The sequence below is a fragment of the Vanessa atalanta genome, chromosome 20 (assembly GCF_905147765.1).
Source record: "Vanessa atalanta chromosome 20, ilVanAtal1.2, whole genome shotgun sequence".
NCBI classification, from domain to species: domain Eukaryota; kingdom Metazoa; phylum Arthropoda; class Insecta; order Lepidoptera; family Nymphalidae; genus Vanessa; species Vanessa atalanta.
This window is the reverse complement of record NC_061890.1, coordinates 323,481-346,614: the sequence shown is the minus strand read 5'-3', so window position 1 is coordinate 346,614 and position 23,134 is coordinate 323,481. Positions and strand designations below refer to the sequence as shown.

General features: G+C 33.6%; 1 protein-coding gene across 1 annotated transcript; it reads left to right on the top strand.

Moving 5' to 3' along the window:
- The first annotated feature begins 698 nt into the window (after nt 1-698).
- On the top strand, nt 699-21,292 carry LOC125071872. The gene is made up of 6 exons (XM_047682291.1): nt 699-874; nt 17,216-17,336; nt 17,795-18,001; nt 18,559-18,795; nt 19,056-19,342; nt 20,734-21,292. Exons 1-6 carry the CDS (start codon nt 862-864, stop codon nt 21,135-21,137), a joined length of 1,269 nt encoding a protein of 422 aa, XP_047538247.1. The 5' UTR covers nt 699-861; the 3' UTR covers nt 21,138-21,292.
- The last annotated feature ends 1,842 nt before the right edge of the window (nt 21,293-23,134 follow it).

Here is a 23,134-nt window from a genome sequence, read left to right as displayed (position 1 = left end):
GATTTTCTTTTTGTATGATAGTGCGAGATAAATATTTACACTAGTTTACTTCAAACGGTGATACTGCCTGCCAATAAAATGCAGGCACATTAAAATAACTTTACAATTGTAAATAATGTGATATAACAACAACAAACAAACAACGGACAACCAGTTTGGAGAGAGATCATACATACAATCATACATTGTATACATATTGACCGAAACACAATCAAAAATAAACCGCAACCGAATATTTCTACCTTCCGCCGATATTTTGAAATATGTTATTATAAAATTACTTTATTCTTAGAACGGATCAACACAGATAGCAAAACTGAGCTTAAACGGGTGAGGCTGTTTTAAGAATACCCGACGGAATACAAACTCCAATTTCGGCGCCCGGTACAAAAACGACTGGCCAGGATCGAATATCATCCGGTTTTTTTTTTGGTTTTTAAAAGAATCGACGACAACGTTTTACAAAGTCATGCGATGGATATGGATACATACTACTGGTAAAGAACGATAGAAAAAGATTAGGACTACTTTCGAGGTAGAGCCGTGATTCGAAAAATTTACTAATAAAAATTATCATTAGTAATTATTTCTAGTCTTATATCGTTTATCACTTTGCGTCAAAAATGATAAGTGCGCCACACATAAACTTTCAGCTTGAAAGTATTTTTTAAACTCAAACTGTACTAAACGGTGGCCGAGCGCGTGAGGTCGCGCTATCCGCCAGTTCTCTTTAACCGACTTCAAAAAGAATGAGGTTATATCTTTGACGTATGTGTTGTGTTTTTATCGTATTTTCTTATGTGATTTTTGATTTTTGATGTGATATAGTTAATATTAGTGAGGTTCAGTTAGAGGAAAAATATGGATTTAAAAGGTAAGTAAAATAATTATACATTCAAAGATTCTTTTTCTAACATGATGAACTTGGAAAAATAATACAATAATTATACAAAAATACTGGTGCAACAGAAATGCATACTAAAAAGTAAACTAATTTCCACCACAGACAACATAACATGACTGTTATTAGCTAGTATTTTCTGTAATCAGGCAATTAGGTTAAAAAGATTTAAGAATAAAAATGTGTTAAAATATTTTAGTATTCAATGAATATTATTAAAACTTAAAAAATAACTTTAAAATTATAAAAAAGGTTCAAGAAAATCTTTTGTTTTTATAAAAAACTTCCTAAAATTTGGATCGTGATTAAAAAATTCAAAATTCTCTATGGTCTTGTTAGATATGTGCCATCCGACCAGAAGCTTGCAGGAGCCATCTTTTTCGGTGCAATATTCTAAGGGCATTGTGAACGATACTTCATTCTTATAGGGGTAATATGAGTACTCGGATAAGACCCTGAGTCCACAGCTCAATATATTATTTGTTAAGCTCGTTACGGTACCTGGAACAATAAAAACATATCTGAATATTAGACAAACATTTGTTACATTAAATACCGAATAATTCTTAACTTGCATTTGCGTCGTATCGCAAATGTTTAACGAATTAAAATCAAGTGCTAGGTTTGGTAGGTGGCGATATTTAAAAAATATATATATAAAAATACATATTCACAGTTTTTTAACAGATACATTAAATTGCCAAACCCAAAATAATTAACAAGTTATCCTATTATACCTAAAAAAATTTATAAACACTAACTAAATTTAAATTGCGCATTATACAAACCTGTATATTCAATTCGCGAAATCAACGAATACACATTCAAGGTGAGCCATACCAAACAAGGCGGTTATCACACTGGCAATTTGCGAGTGAGTTCAAAGCGAAGTATAATCGCAGCGTTCTAGCAAGTTCACAGCGAACGCACAGTTAACCCCGAATACCACTACCGATGTTATTTTGCACATACGCGTACGACAGTCCTCCCGTTGAAAGTTTGTATAGAAATTCGACCCATAATATGGATATCGGCGTTTGGGCTTCTATTGAGTAGAAGATATAATATACGGTAGTCGTAATATAAAAAATAAGCTTGGGAAGAGCTGGCAATTAATTTATTCGTGACTTTGGAACTCAAACCAAACAGTATTTAATATTTATTAGATAGCCGACTAAAGTAACATAACATACATATTTAATTGTATTTAACTAACATGACTGTATTTTTGGATGTTGAAAAAGAGTAACTACTGAGTTTCTTGCCAGTTATTCTCAATAGAATCTACATTCCGAACCGGTGGTAGCTTTACTTTAAATAGTTAGTTAAATGATGATTCGAAAGTGCTTGTAAAAGCCTACTTGAATCAAGTATATTTTGATTTTTTTTTTAAAGTAATCGGCCGACTATTCTTTCATCACGCCGATCACTGGTTTCGGTTAAGTTGGGACACATTCGGTCACCTTCATGCGCTGGTGTCCTGACTAGTTTTGCTTACATTTTCATAAACATTTACTTATTTCGCAGTGTTTATTAGTTCATGCAATGCATTTTTATGATAATATGATTTTTTTTAGTATTGTCTTTTATTCGTATGCAAAACTATATATTGTAGGAGCTTACTCCCGGTCTATTTGTCAATAACGGCTACTCCCGAATTCGTCATTATTTCTATTTTCGTTTTTTGTGTCTTCGAAATAATAATTCTAATAGAAGTTTTTCTTCTTTGGCATCCATTGTGTTATTTAATTTCCAAAACGCGGATAGCTAGCCAGGTGAACGTCGTGAATCCGCGCGTGTCGTCACTACGAATTCACGACGAGCGCGTTGCGCTCTGGCTTCACTTAGGACTTATTCACAAATGGCCTCTGTGTTAATAGCCTAAATCATTAACATTAACCAAGCGTTTTTTTAGTAAACCTGTCTTCTGGTGTTTTAAAGTTGATGGCATTCAGAATAAATAAATAAATTGTATTATTGTTACAATTTCAATATTTTATTGCATACAGGGTTATTAGTAATTCGTCGTATTCCCATTAGGAGGTGATAGGGGTGACTATTTACAATAATATTAACCCCCATATGCATGATGCAAAAGTGAACCATTTTTGAGTTATCACGTTTTTTAGATTTTTTTGTAAAATAAGCTAAAATTAAAAAAAAAAATTATCAATTAAAATCTACTTTATTCTTCTAACACTGGTTATTTGGCAATATTAAAACAATAATTATCGGTCCAAATGTAAAAATGCGAGACGGAAAACGATATTATTTCAATATTTTTTTTTTATTTTTTTCCCACAAAAATAAACAATAAAAATCGTTATGAAACATTTTAAAAACCGTTTTCTTAGCTCTCCAAAAATGTATAATAACTAGGAATAAAATGACCACAAAGGACGCTGGTGGAAATTCATGTTCGAACAAAACTTAAGACTTAAAAAAGATCCTGGATTTAGGCTCCGGTTCCATCACAGGACTGATTGAACAATAATTGTGAATAACACAGCATTGTTAATCTGTTTCTTTGAAAAGAACAACTGTGCGAGTTTCTTCTTGTTAGAGGCTGGTTTCCGAAACGGTGGTCGTGTGTAAATATTGACGATTCAAAAACGCTTCATTGTGAGCTTTAGTTAAATAAAATGCATTTGATTGGAGGTTTAATGAGCCTGTGTAACGATCACAAAGGACAAAGCATCTTAACTTCCAAAGTCGTCAGCCCATTAGCGACGTAAAGGATGATTAGTATTTATTACAGTGCTAATACCTACTAACGGTGGTGACCACGATGGTGAATATAATTTCCAGTCCAATAATACGGTACGAAATTAAAGTTTACATTTATTTTTATATTATTATTAACAATAATGTATAAAAACTGATAACATATTTTTACTAAATGATGTGTGTGTATTATTTTCAAAGTTAAAGTCATCTCATATAACGGTATACATAAAACATAACATAAGCAGCCCGTAAATGTCCCACTGCTGGGATAAAGGCCTCCTCTCCCTTTGAGGAGAAGGTTTGGAGCATATTCCACCACGCTGCTCCAATGCGGGTTGGCGGAATACACATGTGGCTGAATTTCGTTGAAATTAGACACATGCAGGTTTCCTCACGATGTTTTCCTTCACCGCCGAGCACAAGATGAATTATAAACACAAATTAAGCACATGAAATTTCAGTGGTGCCTGCCTGGGTTTGAACCCGAAATCATCGGTTAAGGTTAGTAAAACAGTAACTAAAACTAATTACAAGTCTGCGAGTGTTATTATTATGTGCCGAGATGGCCCAGTGGTTAGAATGATTGCGGGCTCAAACCCAGGCCAGTACCACTGTATTTTCATGTGATTATTTCGTGTTTATAATTCATCTTGTGCTCGACGTTGAAGGATCACATCGCGAGGAAATCCTGTATGTGTGTAATTTCAACGAAAAATCCATTTCTTGCTGGTTCGTATTACACTTAATTTAACCATGTAATACATTGGCTTATTGGAGTATATATCTAAGTCAATGGTTTAATGTAAGAAGTTAAGAACCTACTTGAATAAAGTATTATATTTCGGGTTAGATTGTAATCACTGATAATCTTATTGACCTTTACACAAAGCAAGCAAGTTGACTTTGCCGTTAACTTGGATAACCTTTAAATTAATTTTTTTGCCGAAAAATAATTCAAAAGGTGAAACTTTATGCTGTGTATTGAAACAAAAATTTATACTTTTATAACCAGCCTGTTATTATTATTGGTTATCTAAGAATCTGTAAAACATACATGTGTTAATTTACAACATTTACAGCATTACCTCTTAAGAAAAAATTAAGTAAAGTCGTTTGTTTACGCAATGATTCGCTTATTGGTCCCGAACTATGCACCACGAGATGTTTGAAAAATGAAAAATGAAAATGAAAAATGTTTATATCAACATCAGTAGATTGAATAGTACAACGCCAAGGGAACCTTCGCCTTACTTTTACTTTATTTTTTTCATAATATTCTTTAACGATTTTTGTGATGCAACGCCTCCGTCGACTTATTAATGATTTATTCGAATAATACAAACGCGTTATTGAACCAAAAAAAATGTACTATAATTTATTTACAATAAAAACAATGACACTGGGATCATAATCCATTATAATTTTTGGGGCCATCCAAAGCAAGGGCGCCAATTTAAGAAGCTAAACTAATATGACATTATTCATTTATTATTTGTATCTATTTTGTAAATTTATTTTCTTGTCTTAGACTGCACTTGGAACACACGAAGAATGTAGTAAACAAACGCGCATTCAAATGACACATGATCTATGACCGCTACTACAAGGACTGTTCGTAAAAAAGAGGCTTCTTACGAATGTATTTACATGATATTCGTACATAAATCTCAATTTGATAATCAGTTACCTTACCATTCTTGCAAGTATCGTCGACTACTCGTCTCGGCACAGTCATGTACGTTTGAAGGGTATTGTTGAAGGTCGTTTTAAGGCATAGGTAGTCGTCTTCTACGTAAAAGGATCTTCGTGTAACCGGTACAGTTTCGTATTTAATGACTGAATTAAATACACATGGATCGCGTTTTGAAGACACCTGTCGGATTAGAACGGAAAACTTGTTAGATAAATACGATACTCGTAATAAGGGGCAGTTGGAACGCGTGAAACATTATAGTGAAGCAACAAAAGCGAATATAACTTCTAAAGCCTGCAGTGTCCGTAATAATTAACAATTTGCTGATAAGTCATTAATTAATATTAAAAGTGACAACACTTTTGACGTATTAACACAAAGACACGTCGTATTGCGCTTTCGATAATTTGTATTCGTTTTCTCTATCTGGATGTTCTAAATCCGTAGTTTTCGGGGGGAGAATTTATCGGTTACGCCCAATAGGACTAAGGCAACTTAAGCTATCTCTTAAGTAGGAAGATCGGAACCTATTCACCACGCCGCTCCGATGTGAGTCGGTGAATTCACAAGTGGCAGAATATCAACCGAAACTTGATTCCCAACGATACGAACAACAACACGAAGCTCGAGATAAACTATGCAAACTCATTTGCACTTGACCGCAGCTGAACTCTCGATTTTAGATTAAGATTCACACGTTCGAACCAATTCATTCATAACGGAGCGTACATTTAATAGAAAACAAATCGAAAACAAAGTTATTTGTGATAGAATAAAATATATTTATAATTCTTGGACCTTTTCTATTCCTCATATATATTAATGACTTGCCCTTTCTTGTTGGGAACAAACATGATATAGTATTGTTTGCTGATGATACCTCTTTGGTTTTTAAAATTAATAGGAAACAGGTACAGTATGACGATGTAAACAATGCTATGTCTGATATAGTACACTGGTTTAGCGTAAATAATCTTAGGCTGAATAATAAAAAAACTAAAATTGTAAAATTTAGCACACCAAACGTGCAAAATGTAAAACCCTATGTACTTATCAATGGGGAATCGATGGATCCAGTTGAAACAACTGAATTTCTTGGCCTTACTCTTGATGCCAAATTACAGTGGCTCCCCCATATAAACGGATTGGCGGGTAGACTGAGTTCTGCGGCATTTGCGGTCAAAAAAATTAGATTATTTACCGATGTTGATACGGCTCGCCTAGTTTATTTCAGTTACTTTCACAGTATAATGTCGTACGGTATTATGCTTTGGGGTAACGCAGCCGCTATCCATACTATATTTGTGCTGCAGAAGGGGGCTATTCGCGCAATCTATAACCTGGGAGACAAGGAATCTTTGAGGTATAAATTTAAAGAAATTAAGATATTGACTGTTGCTTCTCAATATATATTCTGTAATGTTTTGTATGTACGGAAAAATATTAATGTTTTTATGAGAAAATGTGATTCTCATAACGTTGGTACAAGGAACAAACACAATCTTGTTACTCCTGTTACTCGACTGCATAGAGTCAGTAACTCTTTTGTGGGGCAATGTATACGCTTCTACAACAGGATCCCAGAAAGCGTTCAAAATGCTTCTGTTGCGAAATTTAAAAAAATTGTTAAGGAACGCTTGTGTGCGAAAGGTTACTATACAATTAGTGAGTTTATGTTTGATAGCACACCTTGGGAATGAAACGATCGCCTCCTGGCTGTTTCTACTCATATATAATTATGTATATAATTAATTTGACGTAAAAAAAAAAAAAAAAGTCCCGCTGAGTTTCTTTCGCCGGTTCTTCTCAGGTCAGGGTGTTTTCTTTTTCCGAACCGGTGGTAGTGTTTAACTTGACAATCAATAAGAAAGTGTAATACTTCTATATTGAATAAAGGAATTTGAGTTTGAGTTTATTAAATTTGAATTTTATTAATACGCACACGCACATGAAAAGCAGACGACGAGGAAAATTAATTTCATAATTTTGGCCAATCAAAAACCAGAAAACAGGAAAACCAATATTGTTAAAATCAGTGGCGTAGCTATCGTAGGGCCAGGTGATGCAATGCACCAGGGCCCCGGAGCTCAGGGGGCCCTCTAACCTAAGCTTTGAATAGATATGACATATGGCTTTAGCCTACTAATGTTCGTCTCAATGTATCCTTTATGCTATTTTTATTCCTATCTATAATTTTGAAGCGCAATATTAGTTAAAGAGGGGGTGAGGGCCCGTTTCTTTTTCTATGCACCGCACCCTTGTCCACCTAGCTACGCCACTGGTTAAAATATATAATATGCAATGACTTATGTTAATAATATCGTATTAATTTTGAATATAAGTAATTTAAACATTTCATAGAATGCTTAATATTTAATAATTAAAACGTAATTTTAATCACAATAATATAATCATGTATAATCAGTTAATCAATAAAAACTTGCGTCGTGCGTCATTTATAATTCAATATCATTATTATACATTGTTGCAGAATTTATATTTAAAATATATTAAGATTAAATTATATATAAAGTATATGATTACATATATATAAGTACATACATATAAGTATATGATTACATAACATATTATTATTATGTAAGGACATGTTCGAAAACAACCAGCTTCTCCGCGTAGCCTCGATCACGTTCTACGCCAATGTTTGCCTCTTAAAAAAATGTGCTTACAAATTGGACGGCGAAAAAACCTGCAGCTTTATAACGATGAAAACAATATTCTGACCGATTTTGGCAACATGATATTCTTAATATAAACTTATCGCGGAAACAAATTATTAAAACACAGGTTTAAAGGCCGGCAACGCATCTGCAAGCCCCCCGGTGTTGCATATGTCCATGGGCGGTGGTAGTCACTTTCCATCAGGTGATCCTCCTGCTCCTTTGCCATCTATGATATAAAAATGTGCACCCTCTATTCCCTCACAATTAGATGAGAAACAAATCAGACACGCCGGGAAGGAGTTCAGACGCAAACCAACCTCTTACTGAGTTCTTGACAGACAAACCGTATAACTTTTTATTGCTCCCAGCCGCGGTTCAAATCCAAGGCTTCAGGATCTGCAGCCTTATAATAGCGACTGTACCAGCAGGCAATCAATTAATTTATGATATATATAGAGATACCTATTGCAATTTACTGATATTTAATAGTCCTCACCTCTTGTCCGATACATCTCGGAACCGAAAATAGTTCGGTAAAAACATTGTAGGGTTGATTTACAGCCGGATACTGAACTACACCGTTGCAAAGTGTCCAGATTCCGTTGCGAATGAAATACGTACGAAGCGGTCTATCGATCGTAGTCACAGTGAGGGTCGTGATACCAGATCTAGAAACATACACATACAATTAATGTCGCCTGGTGTTATAATGCTTGCTCACAAAAAGTTTACCAGGAAGCCAGATTGACTATAAGAAACAATTAAAATGCACTTTATTTAAATAGACCCCTAAAAACATCAATTTAAAAACGTCATGTAAGTAATCAAAGTTGCCGTTTAGTTATATATTATATCAAGAAGAACCGACAAAAAGCTTATTATTATTTACACCACATAATTCATAATTATTACAAGGCAAACATGTCGTGAGGAAACTTGCACGTGTCGAATGGAAATTGGTCACATGTGGATTCACCGACCGTAATGCACAGCTTCGTGCAATAAACACCACACGAGCTTAAACGTGGAACATTTCAGGCAATTATTTGAAAATGTACTTGTCAAAAATGTCAAATAAATATTATTTGGGGAGGTTTTTTGGCAATATCTTTATATATTTATATATAAATCTACATTTGGTATGCATGTAAATTAATTCTTTCTAGGTTGGACCAATTTCAATGAGTTTTTTTTTTCAAATTAAATGATTGTGTCATCTGGACGAAGTCGGGACGTGCAGCTAGTATATTATAATTATTAAAGCTGACCTCGTGTCATCCTTTGTCCTTGGAATGATAACAAACATTATGCAATAAACAATTTTACAAACTCCTGTGAAATACCTGCCGTTCGCTATAGCATCCTTCAAGGCACGCTCTTGGTCCTCCACAGTCTTAATTTCCACCTTTAAAGCGTTCGTCAATACTGTTGCTGTTCTTAATATTTCTTCCAATTTCATCTTCAACGACACGGGGGAGCTGGCTTCGTTAGTCGCAGGGAATTCGATGCCTTTATATTTGTCTGATATTGTCGTTAAATCTATGGGTAGTTCCCTGGTCTCTGCATTTGTATTATTCTGAGCTTGTATTTCTTTACTGGAATTTATTTTATAGAACAGATATCATAAGAACAGTTTACTGACTATTTTAATCGGCCAAGCTCAAGTAACACAGAGTTCTTCTGCGTTTAACTTGTGTTCATAAAATCGTTTTCGATGGTGGAAAGAAACATCCTGACCACTAGCATTTATTGAGTGATTCACATACATGTATCAATTTACACTCGTCAATCGTTTAACATTCTTTAACATTCATTTCGTTTAACATTCGTCTCTAAACCAACATTAAGGTCTGATGGCAACATTTGAGCAATTACTCTTCTTATATCCTTAGGAACGCCTCTTAAAATAGACTAGACTGAACTACATTTACGTCAAGATAGGTTACCTTAATTTATTTCTAGTGTACGCTATGGTCTAGTCTACAGAGATTTGACATATTTTTGCTATTTTGCAACTACCTTTATGAAATGAATAATAATGAATGTATGTTTCGGTCACGGCAGACATTAACTGAGGCTAACCAATTACGTAGGAATTATAGTAAAATAACTTCCAAAATACTCTCAAAATGCCTCGATGAAAAAAACACTTAACATTGGCCTTTTATCTGACTACTTGAATCTTGGACCTCATGATCTATAATCATCACAGTTACACCAGAATTACTCGACCATTGAGAGATTAAATTAATAGTAACATTGTAGTTGCGAAAGATACTCTGTCTGTCTGTTGCTCTTTCATCGTATTTTATAAAAATTTGAAGCAAGCTTTAACTCCGAAGAAGGACATAAGCTACTTTTCCTAAAACCTGACGACGAACCCCTAAAACGAGTCCGAAGCCGCGGGCTACAACTAGTATTTTATATACGAAACAATTTCTTAACTTAAATGACTCTCAACATATACTTACTATTGATATTGAACAGGAGTCAGCCAATCGGATACCTTGTGAAAAAAATAAATAAATTAGAAAACGATTTCCTAATACAACAAATTCCCGTTATATGCACGTGTAATAATCGTCAACGTTTATATTGTAGGAGAACAAACTATTGTTCATTGTTAACTATTTTTGGGCGCACTCATCAGTACAGTAGTGTGTACTTTGAATGCCACACCATAGTTTTATTACAATCGAATCTATATTTAGGAAGAAATATAAAGGAGAAAATAGCATTACTGTAAAAACAAATATAACACACGAAAACTCAGCGGTGCTTGTTGTTGAACCAGCAGTTTGAGGTCAAGATTTACATGTCCGAGTCACTGGGCCAGTGATTCTTCAAAATATTATTGAGAATTTTTAATCAAAAGGTTGCGATGTAGTAAGTAAGGCTTGAGCTTTATACCAAATGATGTTTCTGATATTAATTGAATTTTACTCATTGATTTCATTAGTTTTTATATTTATTTTACCATCAATAATATCTTCTTTACTTAAGTCTATACTATTTAATGCCGCTAATACTAGCTAGTATTTATTGCGCGCTGTAATTAACTATCATTAAAATGTCGTTAATCATATATAAGATTAACCACATTTTATCATATATAAAGATATATTTATTTATTAATCATATATATTGATCGAGCCGAGATCGCCCAGTGGTTATAACGATGCCTCTTAACCGATAATAACTTCAAACCCAAGCAAATACCACTTAATTTTCATATACTTAATTCTTGTTTTTAACTCTCGGCGGTGAATGAAAACACCTCAAGGAAACCAGCATGTGTCTATTTCCAATAAATTTCTGCCACATAATATGTGTATCAACCCAACCGCATTGGAGTAGCGTTGTGAAATAAGCTCCAAAACATTCTCCCCAAAGGGAGAGGAGGCCTTAGCCCAGCAATGGGAGATTTACAGACTGTTAATGTTTTATTTTTTAATATTGATTAACTACATTTATATATTAGAGATAGATTAAATGTATTGTTATAAATTGTTAGTTAGTTAAATAAATAAATTATCTTTCTAAAGTGAAGAGCCCAAAGAAACAATAAAGGAAGAGGAATGACCGCTTTATTAAACAAATTGTTTTCAAGCGATCACAAATGGGAATATCATGGCGAGGAGTAGCAATGAATACAGACCAACTAGATACCTTCATATTATTGTTTAGTAATTTGACGTCAGAAACTTATATTTTATCTATTAAAAGGACGCTCTTTGGAAACCATTGCGTATGTTTAATACGGATACTATGCTTATATTAATATCAAATTGGCAATTACTTTGTTTGATTTTTTTTTTAATTTCAAAAGAAAGTCATCAACAGCTATAAAACGTATAAGTATGTTTTATTTATTGAAAAATTAAATTAACGCATTAGACCACACAAAAATTAACAATTTTCCTTTCGAGAAAATGCAGCCTCAGAATCAAATACACAAAATTCATATTCTCAAAACCAATAAAGTATTAAGTCTCGTATTGTTCAAAAAACGCGTCGTACAATTAATGCACACGAGTAAGGAAAATAATCTGAAATAGTTTTCGTACCCAATCACAGTAGACAACTTCCAACATTAATAGAAAAATAAACGAATTCATTTTTCACAGATTAACGAAACAGTTCAGCGATCTCGAACGGAGTTTACGAATGCGAATTAAGAAGTGCGCATTTCGGCGTTTGTTTATAAATCGATGATAAGTGGTTATAAAAGACTATTGTTCAGTGAATTAGAAAGATTCTTTTTTTAATAATTAAACTAGCAAATGTGTGTGGCTTTAGTAACCGTTAATATTTTTAGTTTTCGTTTAACGATTCATTATTTTAAGTGTCAATTTTGTCCTGACCCTTATCATTTTTCGACTGCCTAAATATTGATAACTAGCTGAACCTGCGGTTTTACCCACGCGAAATTTATAATGCACAAACTTTCAACCCCCGGTTGACCCCCTTAGCGGATATCTACCAAATTTCAAGTTTGTAGGTATTATAGTTTCTCTGATTTCGTGATCAATCAGTGAGAGGTATTTTGCTTTTATACATATAGATTTATAATTACACTGTATTGCAATTTTTCAGTCTTAAAGATGAGTGACCCAGTGTAATTCCAGACCCTAGGGGGCGTTATATGTTTTACTTTGTCGTTACTCTGTATTGCTGTTTCTCAATCTTTCTCCATAGCAGTAAATAAAATCAAAAATAAAAGCTGTGCTCCTCCAAAATTAATTATAAATAATGAGACTATTACTGAAGGAACTAACATATGTGAGTGTTTCAATCATTACTTTTTATCTATAGGCAAGATGTTAATGAAACAAATCCCGACTAAATACCATAATTACAACACTTATAGCGAAACTTTATCTGTACATAAATACACACAAAAACTTGAGCTACTCAAACCTTGTACGGAACAAGAGGTAATAAATATAATTAATAGTTTAGATTCTAACACAAGTACAGGGATTGATGGGGTTACAGTAAAATCAATAAAATGTATAAAAAACCTAATAAGTAAAAATTTAAGTCACTGTATAAATAAATCCATAAGTAAAGGAATTTTTCCAGATAATCTTAAAATTGCACGAGTAACTCCAATATATAAATCGGGAACACAATCAGACCCTGGTAACTATCGACCTATTTCTGTGTTACCCGTTTTGTCAAAAATATTTGAAAAAATCATTCATAATCGCTTAAGTCAATATTTAAATGATATAAACTTTTTCTATCACAAGCAATACGGTTTTCGTCCGAAAGCAGGAACACTTTCTGCTACAATTGATCTCATCACTAAAATGAAAAATAACATTGATAGCAAAAATATTGTAGTAGGAGTATTCATTGATTTAAAAAAAGCGTTTGATACGGTTTCACATTCTATATTATTGCAAAAAATTAGAAGAGTTGGAATAGCTGGGACCGCGTACGAAACTATTTCATCTTATCTTAGCAATCGTCAGCAAATTGTAAAAATAGACAACTTCAAAAGTAATCCAGCACCAATCACATGTGGAATACCACAAGGTTCCATACTCGGGCCCTTACTCTTTTTGATGTTTATTAATGATATAGATCAATTGCCACTGCGTGGAGAAATATCGTTGTACGCGGACGATACTTGTTTATTTTATTTTGGAAAATCCATTCACAGTATTATTGAAACAGCTCAAAACGATTTAAATATCCTAAACGAATGGTTACAGTACAATTTACTTACATTAAACGTCTCAAAAACCTCATATATGATTTTTTCGGCCAAAAATAAATCTATTCCTTCCCATAATGAATTGATACTTAACAATCAAACTATCAAACAATCAAATAATGAAAAATACTTGGGACTAATTTTAGATAAAAATTTAACTTGGAAACCTCATATAGATTATATACATTCCAAAATAACTTCGCTTACTGGAGCTTTACGTAAATCTGCACGTTGTATTCCTCCAAGAGTACGAAACATTATTAACAATACTTTAGTAAAACCAGTATTAGAATACCTTATAGAAATATGGGGCAACGCGGCTAAAACACATATAAAAAATTTGCAGATTTCTCAAAATAAACTTATCAAGGTCTTATTTCATATGGATTATTATACACCTACTAAAGATTTATATAAAACAACTAAAATTTTATCTATTAAACAAATGTATAAATATAAATTATGTATACTTATTCGAAAAATATTAACAAAACTTACTCATTCTCAAATTATCTTTAAACCCAAAACCCATTCTTACCACACAAGGAACAGATATAAACTAGAAACACCTAAAACTCGAACCAAGTACGGCATCAAAACTATTTCATTTGAAGGAGCACAGCTGTATAACTCTTTGCCTCTAAGTGTTGTAAATTCGAAATCTCTAAATATATTTAAAAAACGATTAAGAACCCATATATTAGAGGATTTCACTGATCTTGTTTAATATCACTACTGTTGTTATTTGTAATATATTAATTGTAGTTGTAATTTTAAAATTTCCTTTGTAAGCGAACTTTGTTCTTTTTGGAAATAAACTTCTTAAACCCCTTCTTAAACTTAAGCATCAGTCCAGTGTAATTATCGATCTAAGGGGTACAATATATTTTGGATCGCATGGTTCGCGGTGTATTTATAATAGAATTCCTTGTACTTCTCAGTCTTTAAACATAGGTAACTTAGGACTTAGATAAGTAAAAATAACTTAATACAATAAATAATATTTATTTATAAATTAAGCGAAAACATAGACAACGTGACCATTCGATACTGTCAGCAATATTAAATGAAACCCACTCTAGCAGGAAGTGGGGAGGAGCGCACACGTTCAATCTAACACAATAACAAAGCTAGCACGCATGTCGATATTGTTAGACCGTGTTTCATTTCGATAAACAGTAAAGATCAACAAATTGTTTTAATTCAGACAATTAAAGTCCCAAGCTACTACACTCACAGTGGCATTAGTACCTCTTTTAAAAGTACTAAATCATCTTCTAAAAATAACGTTCCAAATGTCTTTGTAAAAGTCGACTTGAATGATATATATTTTAATTTAAGGCATCTGACATCTTTATTAAATTTTTCTTTTGTTTTGGCTTTTATTTGTGCCAAGAGGGCACAGATTATTTCGTCAATGTCACGTGCGATGGAGAAGGCACGATGGAGATGAATCTTTATTACACTGGAAAGAACAAAATGGAAAGCCTAGGGGGCGTTATATTTTTTACTTTGTCGTTACTCTGTATTGCTGTTTCTCAATCTTAAGTATCAGTCCAGTGTAATTATAGATCTATGGGGTACAATATAAATCTAATGATCTCTAACATTACCAATGTCTACGGGCAGAGATGACCATTTACATATAATATAAAAAAGTAAAATTAATCTGTGATTATTTGTTTATCAGATTTATCGACGATCATGCTATGCATGACTCATCGCTACTACTATTTTTTTTTAATGAAGATTTATAAACACACAAGCTACTGAAAGTGGCTACATATATTAAGGTATTTAATGATGTTTACAAATCAAATCAAAATATGCAATAATGACTAATCTTTATTTTAGAGTTGTATTTAGGGCTACCAGCTTTAGATTGTACCAGCTGTTTTTTTTTGTTAATTCAGAGGTACACATTCTTAAGCAACTGACACGACGTGTTTTGGGTATTTTTCTTCCCAGTGCCCTGTCTAATAAATAATATTAGGTTAAACGTGACACGTCATTGGCACTTATAAAACTCGTTCCATTTTTTTTGTTTCCGTTCATACAATGCTCTGTCATTGTTTCTAATTAATTAATCTTATCCTTGGAATGTTTATAGATATTCAAGTTGATTTTGATAAATTTGTTTAAGAAATCCGGTCTTATTATAGGAATGAAATATCAAAGAAATTGATACTAATTATATATATCTATTATCATGATTATTTCTACAAATTTAAAAATCCTTATTCTCTATTGAAGCGTTGCACTTCCTTAGTTGATATTCGAATATAGAGAAGAATAGACAAAAAAACTAATCAGATCCTCTGTAAAAAGGATGTCGTAAATAAACACATTTTTGCGCTTACAGTGCAAACGCTGGCTGAACCCTACGAGCTAGATCAAAATAAAGATCTACAGTATTGTACACCTCATAAAGATCTTCAAAAAAGTCCGCGATGGTATCAATATGGCTCTTTACAGCATGTAATCTAGATAAATATTTTCGAAGATATTATAGATTTAAAAAACAAGGACATACACGTTGTAAGACATCCTGTAGTGTCAGTTTTGCACCCGTGCGAAGCCGGGACGAATCGCTAGTTTATTATTTGTAAACAATACCAGATTGAAAAAAAAATGCTCATTGATTTATTTCACCGGTTATTATCAGTTCAATTTTACAATCAATAAGTGAGTATAGTATGTATGTGCGCACTCATATACTTGAATAAAGTAATTTAATTGGATTGAAAATTGAAATTTGATTTGGTACAAATCTAAAAGTATCAAATTTTTGTAACAAAACGATTATTATTCTGAGTCGTTAAGGAATTAAGATTATATTTACGCAGTTATCTATCAGCTTTACTTTGATTACGCATTCGATTCTTATTATTATCAGAGTTTTGTAACAAAAAGGAAAATAAGGAGTAAAGTGAGGGACACGCAGAGCTGATGGTCCTGCGTTTTATACTAATTTATCTGATAGTTTCGGACGGCTGACCCCTCGGACTGTCGGACATCGGAGCGAAGAGTATGCACATAGTTAGTTGACTGCACACCTTGGGAATGAAATGATCGCCTCCGGGCTGTTTCAAACAACTAAAATATACTTATCATTGTACCTACATGGAAAATGGTTAAAAAAAATATATCCCGCTGAGTTTCTTTCGCCGGTTCTTCTCAGGTCCGAGGTGCTAAATTCCGAACCGGTGGTAGATTTTTGACAATCAATAAGCAAGTGCAAACACTTCTATATTGAATAAAGATTTTTGACTTTGACTTTGACTTTGATACACTTTTAAGTATATTATGACTTCCTTCTCTTCGAGAGCAGTAAAAAAAAATATGTCCAAAAAGGCTTTTGTCCATAAAAAATATATTTACAAGTTGTTACTCCCAATAACTAGTGTTTGAGACTGGCAGCTTTGGCTGAAGTCAGTCAGAGGAACATCATTGTTATCGAGTTTGTTATATTATTCAATCTGTTACAGCTGAAAAGTTCGTGGACGAGTTGCTTAGCGATGAGGCACATCAGCGACCTTCCGATGACGTTAACATCGAAGATCTAGAAATGAAACTTCCAGAATGGTTTGACGAAGAGAAATTTAATCAGTAAGTTTTAATGCATTTTCGTAACAGCAACAACTCACTCATTATTTTATAAAACATCAACACTACGTATTTCTGTGTTTCGGCTTGCAGTTATAGGCACACGGGTGACATCTTAGCACCTGAGGTAGCAAGGTATTGAACGCGTATGGAACTGTATAGTTTTCTTGTTATTCCTGCGTTTGCGGGTGAAGATCTTATTTATCAGATGCTTATCATTATAAAATTATCAAGATCATTTATTTTTATATTAAGAAGACTAAGATACAACCACCTCTTTATACCTGGGATGTAAGAAGAACCCATTAAGAGAATTATTTTATGAACACCGCATGTAAGCGGCGTAGCCACTCATGTCATGGAATTAGCAGTTGTTACATGATTCCCTTCTGTAATGACTATCATATATATAAATATAGTATTCCATTGTCGTGATAAGACAAAAGATCCTTTCTTTCCAGAGGGCGACGGTTCTACTCGGACTTTTGCTTCATGTTCACAGCCACGATGCTGCTCGGTCTCGTCGCAGTGCTGGCGATTCCGTCGATCCTGAACGTTCTCATTGGAACTCGACGATCAAATTCAGTGTACACCTCATACAAGCGTTACTTATCAACTTACATGCATATAATGTCGTGGTTTAGAAATGAACTCAAGCCTGGCTCAGAGTAAGAATATATTTCTTAACTTATCCTGTTAAGCACATCAATATACTTTTGCTACAAATTGAACCGTGTATGTTCATAATATTGTTATTTTAAAATCTGCTGATTTCTCATACATTACTTTTCGAGGAATACTCGATATATTCGCTTTATTAGGTCAATGATATAATACAAAATAAACAAATATTATCAACCAACTTTCATCAAGAGATTACAAGCAAGATAAAAACACCAATAGCCTTCTTGAAGAGTCTATAAACCTTATTAAGTCTCAATTTATGAATAAGTTTAGCAAAAAAGGAAAAGTTCCAATTCCAAAATATACATACAGTTTTAAAATAAAATGTTTTCTTTTTTATTTCCAATTGTATCTTACCAATAAATAGCATAAAAGATGTAATAAAGAGAATCAGTTCACACGGTGACGACGTCTAATGATTTCTAAGTGATATGATAGGTTCATGATGATAGGCCATAATCGTAATTTCCCCAAAAATGTCGAGCGTTCCTCGATGTTCCTCGATTTGATAGCGATAACACTTTGTAACTTTGTGATCAAGGTCCTGGCGATCACTCTACACTGTAAGAAGCAGGCACCTCCAAGCTAGTCGTGCAAGTGAGTTGAAGGGCAACGGAATAGTTTCCCAACGAGATGTAGCACTCACCTTATTTGGTTTCATTGGTTTCTCGTTCTTGAAACCGGAAAAGTTTGCTATCACACAACTGCAGAGAGGAGATTGGGAGGCGTACAATTTCACGTGGAGAACCATTGGATATATGATTGGATTGGAAGACAGGTAATTATCAGTTAGTGATATAATTGAAATGTAGCGATAAGCGAGATAAGTTTCCATTTATTTATAAAATTTATCCCATGCTCTCCCGTGAAAGAAATAATAGTGAAGAAATTTCTGCTAACAACCCGCGTGGTGGAATAACGGCTACAAATTACAACAAAGTTTTTTAGAGTATTTTTGTACTTAATCAGCAATAATTATTTTGTCATAACGCAGATGAAGTACAGTACAGAATAAATAAATAAATATATATGTTACAGATACAATATATGTCGAGAAAGTTTTGAGGAAACACGCCAAATATGCCATGTAATATTAAAACGAGTGTTCACGCCCTGCCTAGAGAATGTTCCAGAATATTTCGAGCACACAGCGAATGTCATGGCGCAGGGTACTAGCACCGCGTTATCGGCCATTGAGCCAACGTCCATGCTCTTCGCTACCAAATATATAGCCGACGTGCCCGGATACGTGTACACAGAAGATGACAGAATGAAACTACAGGAAACAATTAAAAAGCACTTGAAAGGACGATCAACTGATACAGGTATGTATTGATTTATTTCGAAGTCTCCGACGAAATAAACTCGATGTTAAATTTACTTTGAGTTTAAGTCATAATCTATATTCAATAGAGAAGCATTATATTCATTTATTTATTTACCAACCTGATGGTAAGTGGTAACCATCGCGCAAAGACATTGGCGCTGTAAGAAATATTAATAATTATAGCTACAAGCTAAGATGTTATGTCCCTTGCGCTTGCAGTCACCCTTCAAACCGAAACACAATACTAAATATTGCTGTTTGGCGGTAGGATATCACATGAGGGGTTAGTACCTGCTCAGATAGATTGCACAAAACCTACCACTTAAGTAAGAGTCGCGAAATATATTAGGATGAAATAAAACTTGGACGGGGCACCATTTAGGCTCTGTCAGCGTCTTAACGTGTGTTAGGGTTCAATTACGTTAGGCAGATGAGGCTATTTTATCATGACGATAATAAATTGCTAGTCGTTACCGCGTCGTTTATAAATAATAATAGACAACCGTCAGTAAGTGCCCCTGTACCTAATAGTAGTACATTACTAATGGCTTGATGTTAGCTCATAAACCATAGAGACGGAAAGACCTTCATACTTTCAGTATAATCATAATGACAATTCGCAATAACGCATTGTTAGACTGTTTACTGCATTATATAAAAAGTGTACTTTTTTAACCACTTTGTCTTTTGATTGTTTTTTTCAGAATTCTTTAATTTAAAAAAAAAGTTATTATTTATTTGTAATCAAAAGTATTTATAATATAAGATTACAGTTGTGGTCTCTATTTGAAGTATTTACTTATTATTAAATATTAAGTGTTTTATAATAGACACAATTATTACGGAAATACTTTTTTTTTTAAATTGTCCAACTAAGCTGTCAGAGCCTTTTTGATAAATTACAATAAACGTGACTACTTTTCTTGGGAATCTTTAATCGATGTTTTCGCACAGTTTTCTAAGTGTAATTACAAATCCAATTGATTCACACCTATTTTAACTAGCAGTAGCAAGTATTCAAACATCTTTAAGGTCGTGAAATTAACTATTAGTTGAGGGTAAGGCTTGGTGCAAGTTCGTCCGTCTGGCTTGGAACCACCCACTCATCAGATATTCTACCGCCAAACAACAGTACTCAGTATTGTCGTGTTCCGGTTTGAAGGGTGAGTGAGCCAGTGTAACTACAAGCACAAGGGACATAACAACTTAGTTCCCAAGGTTCGTGGCGCATTGGCGATGTAAGGAATGGCTAATATTTCTTACAGCGCCATTGTCTAAGGGCAGTGGTGACCACTTACCATCAAGTGGTCCATATGCTCGACCGCTAACCTATGACATAAAAATAGGCGAATAATTTGTATTTCTGATTAACATATTTTATTATTGCAGGCGTCGATGCAGTTGATATGTTGGAAAAATGCGCTGTCGACGGTTTGCCGAAGAGGACATCGAATCTATTGTATTTTCACGATTTCGACACCGTAGAGACCTCGCCGGCCTACAGGTCGCTTACACTTATAGCGAAGTACAAATTAGCATTTAATGTTATTGTCGTCGCATTATACTCGACGTATATCGGACGAATGTTTTTTAACTTTTATTTCGAGATCGTTATGTTTATCTGTAAATACTTTCCTTATGTCGCTATGCGAAAGTTCGGTTTTAAGAATGCTTTTATAAATATATTCAAGGAAGACCCTGTCGATGACACCATTCCCAAGCCTAATTCAGAGTATTATAAACCGAAGCCTCAAGAGTCGTGGACCAAAGTGCTATTTGATTTTATCTGGTGATACGTTGCAAACTTTGAATACACAAAACATAAAGTAGACGGTAGTCAGGTAAATATGAAATCAATCTATTGACGTAAGTAGTTATCATTATGGTGAACAGAATAATGTAACGTTTGAAATGTTTTTTATACTTATGTGTGTTATTGTAACCCTGTATTACTCAATAAATTAAACAAATAAAAATAAGTCTTTATTTTATGTAACCTGATACGCACAACCAGTTCTTTTAGCATACTTTTATTTACATTTAACTTATACATATATATGTCGTAGAAAAACAACATAATTCTCCTTGAAATCATAATTGCTTACAGGCCTTGTGGGCGACATCAGGATTGAATGCGAGCACAAAATAACGTATCAACTGTTTATTTTTTTATAATTTCTTTAAAGTTTCTCAATGTTTAATCACTTCAGTTATTAATAGAAAACACAAAGAGTTCCAATCGAGTATCGGGTTCGCGACACCGATCTAACTCCACTCAACGTCATAATTATTTATTTAACTCTTCCAATGATCCATCCCGATCCAGTTGTCCGCCATTCGTAATTCCGTATTCCTGCAATTCCCGTCACAGACTACATAACCACTCCGTAAAAGGCTAATTGACAATGCGAAAAATAAAGTATAAATTATTGTAATCAGTATATATTATGAGTTTAAAAATGGTTATTTATTAACGAAAGTTGAAAATAATAATTATTTTATTCAAAAACCAATTAATAAAAATGCATTTTTATTTTCTTTTAACGTTTGTCACGTGACATAAAACGCTCCTGATTGTTCGGGTTTATGATGACGTCACTTGCTTGTCAACCTCGTTTGCCTACTGTATCTGGATTATATGTGGCACAGATTACAATAAAGGCAAATGACGTCACCGACCCCATTGCAGCGCCATATTGTCAAATCAGCGTTTTCGCGCGCTATTTAAATATAGAATTTTTAATTTGATATTTTTCAGCAAATATGTAATAGATTTAAAAAACACAACTCTTACTGAGTTCCTTAACCTCTACTAAATAATATAAAATGGATTTTAAAAACCAGTCAAATAACCTATTACCGCCAAAACGTTAAGATGGCGCCTCGATCCCGCTGAAGACCTTCCCTGTACTCTGATTGGTCGTGACGTATAATGCAATATTATAACAGTACCTTTGAATGTATTAGTAGGTTTTACACGATAATAAATATAAGAATACAAATAAAATTTATGAAACTATTTAAAAAGTAAACAATAAACTATTCTGCCATTTTGTGATATGTTATATGAAGTGGCAGAATATATATTATACATAAGGTATCTTCAAATTTAAAGTTTCGTACTAAAATATTATAATTGTTCCTACTCAATTATAACTGCTTGCTAATCCTAGATATAAATACCTCATTTCAATTTTTGTGTCCTTTTGGAAGGATGGAATGACGGAATGATGAATGGAACAGAGATGAATAAAGGTATAATCACAATAATTAGATGATTTTGTAAAAATGTCCTATTATTAAAATTATGCTTTCAAGGCCAATTAAATTTATTAAATACGAATGTACGTAGCAAGTTATTTATGTCCAAAAGTATTTTCCTGTAGCGATTGCTTTATGTAAGAAAAAATAAATATTATATTCAACAATTAAATATAATAACTCACTGTAATAACACCATTTATTTACATTTCCCTTCTCCCAATTCATATATTTATATTTGACTGCCTCTTTGGTCTGATGGCTAGATATAAGGGCGATATCCCGTAATTCTGAGTTCGAATCCCATGTCGGGCCGATAAAAAAATTTTGGTTTTTCATCGAAAAATTCTCAGAAACAGCCTGGAGCTTGGAAGCTGGAATCGTCTACAGTCCCGTGCCTCGGAAATCACGGAAAGCCGTTGGTCTGGTAACTGAACTCTTTCTGGTCGGGTCGGATTTGCCGTCGCATCGGATTACGAGAGTAAGGTAGTGAGTGCACCTGTGTTTGCGGACACACTCGTGCACTATT

Excerpts from the sequence above, each read along its gene's own strand:
- LOC125071872 (XM_047682291.1), top strand. Across the intron at positions 17,337-17,794 it reads GACGAAGAGAAATTTAATCA|AGGGCGACGGTTCTACTCGG; the intron begins GTAAGTTTTAAT and ends CTTTCTTTCCAG. Across the intron at positions 18,002-18,558 it reads GAACTCAAGCCTGGCTCAGA|GTCCTGGCGATCACTCTACA; the intron begins GTAAGAATATAT and ends TTTGTGATCAAG.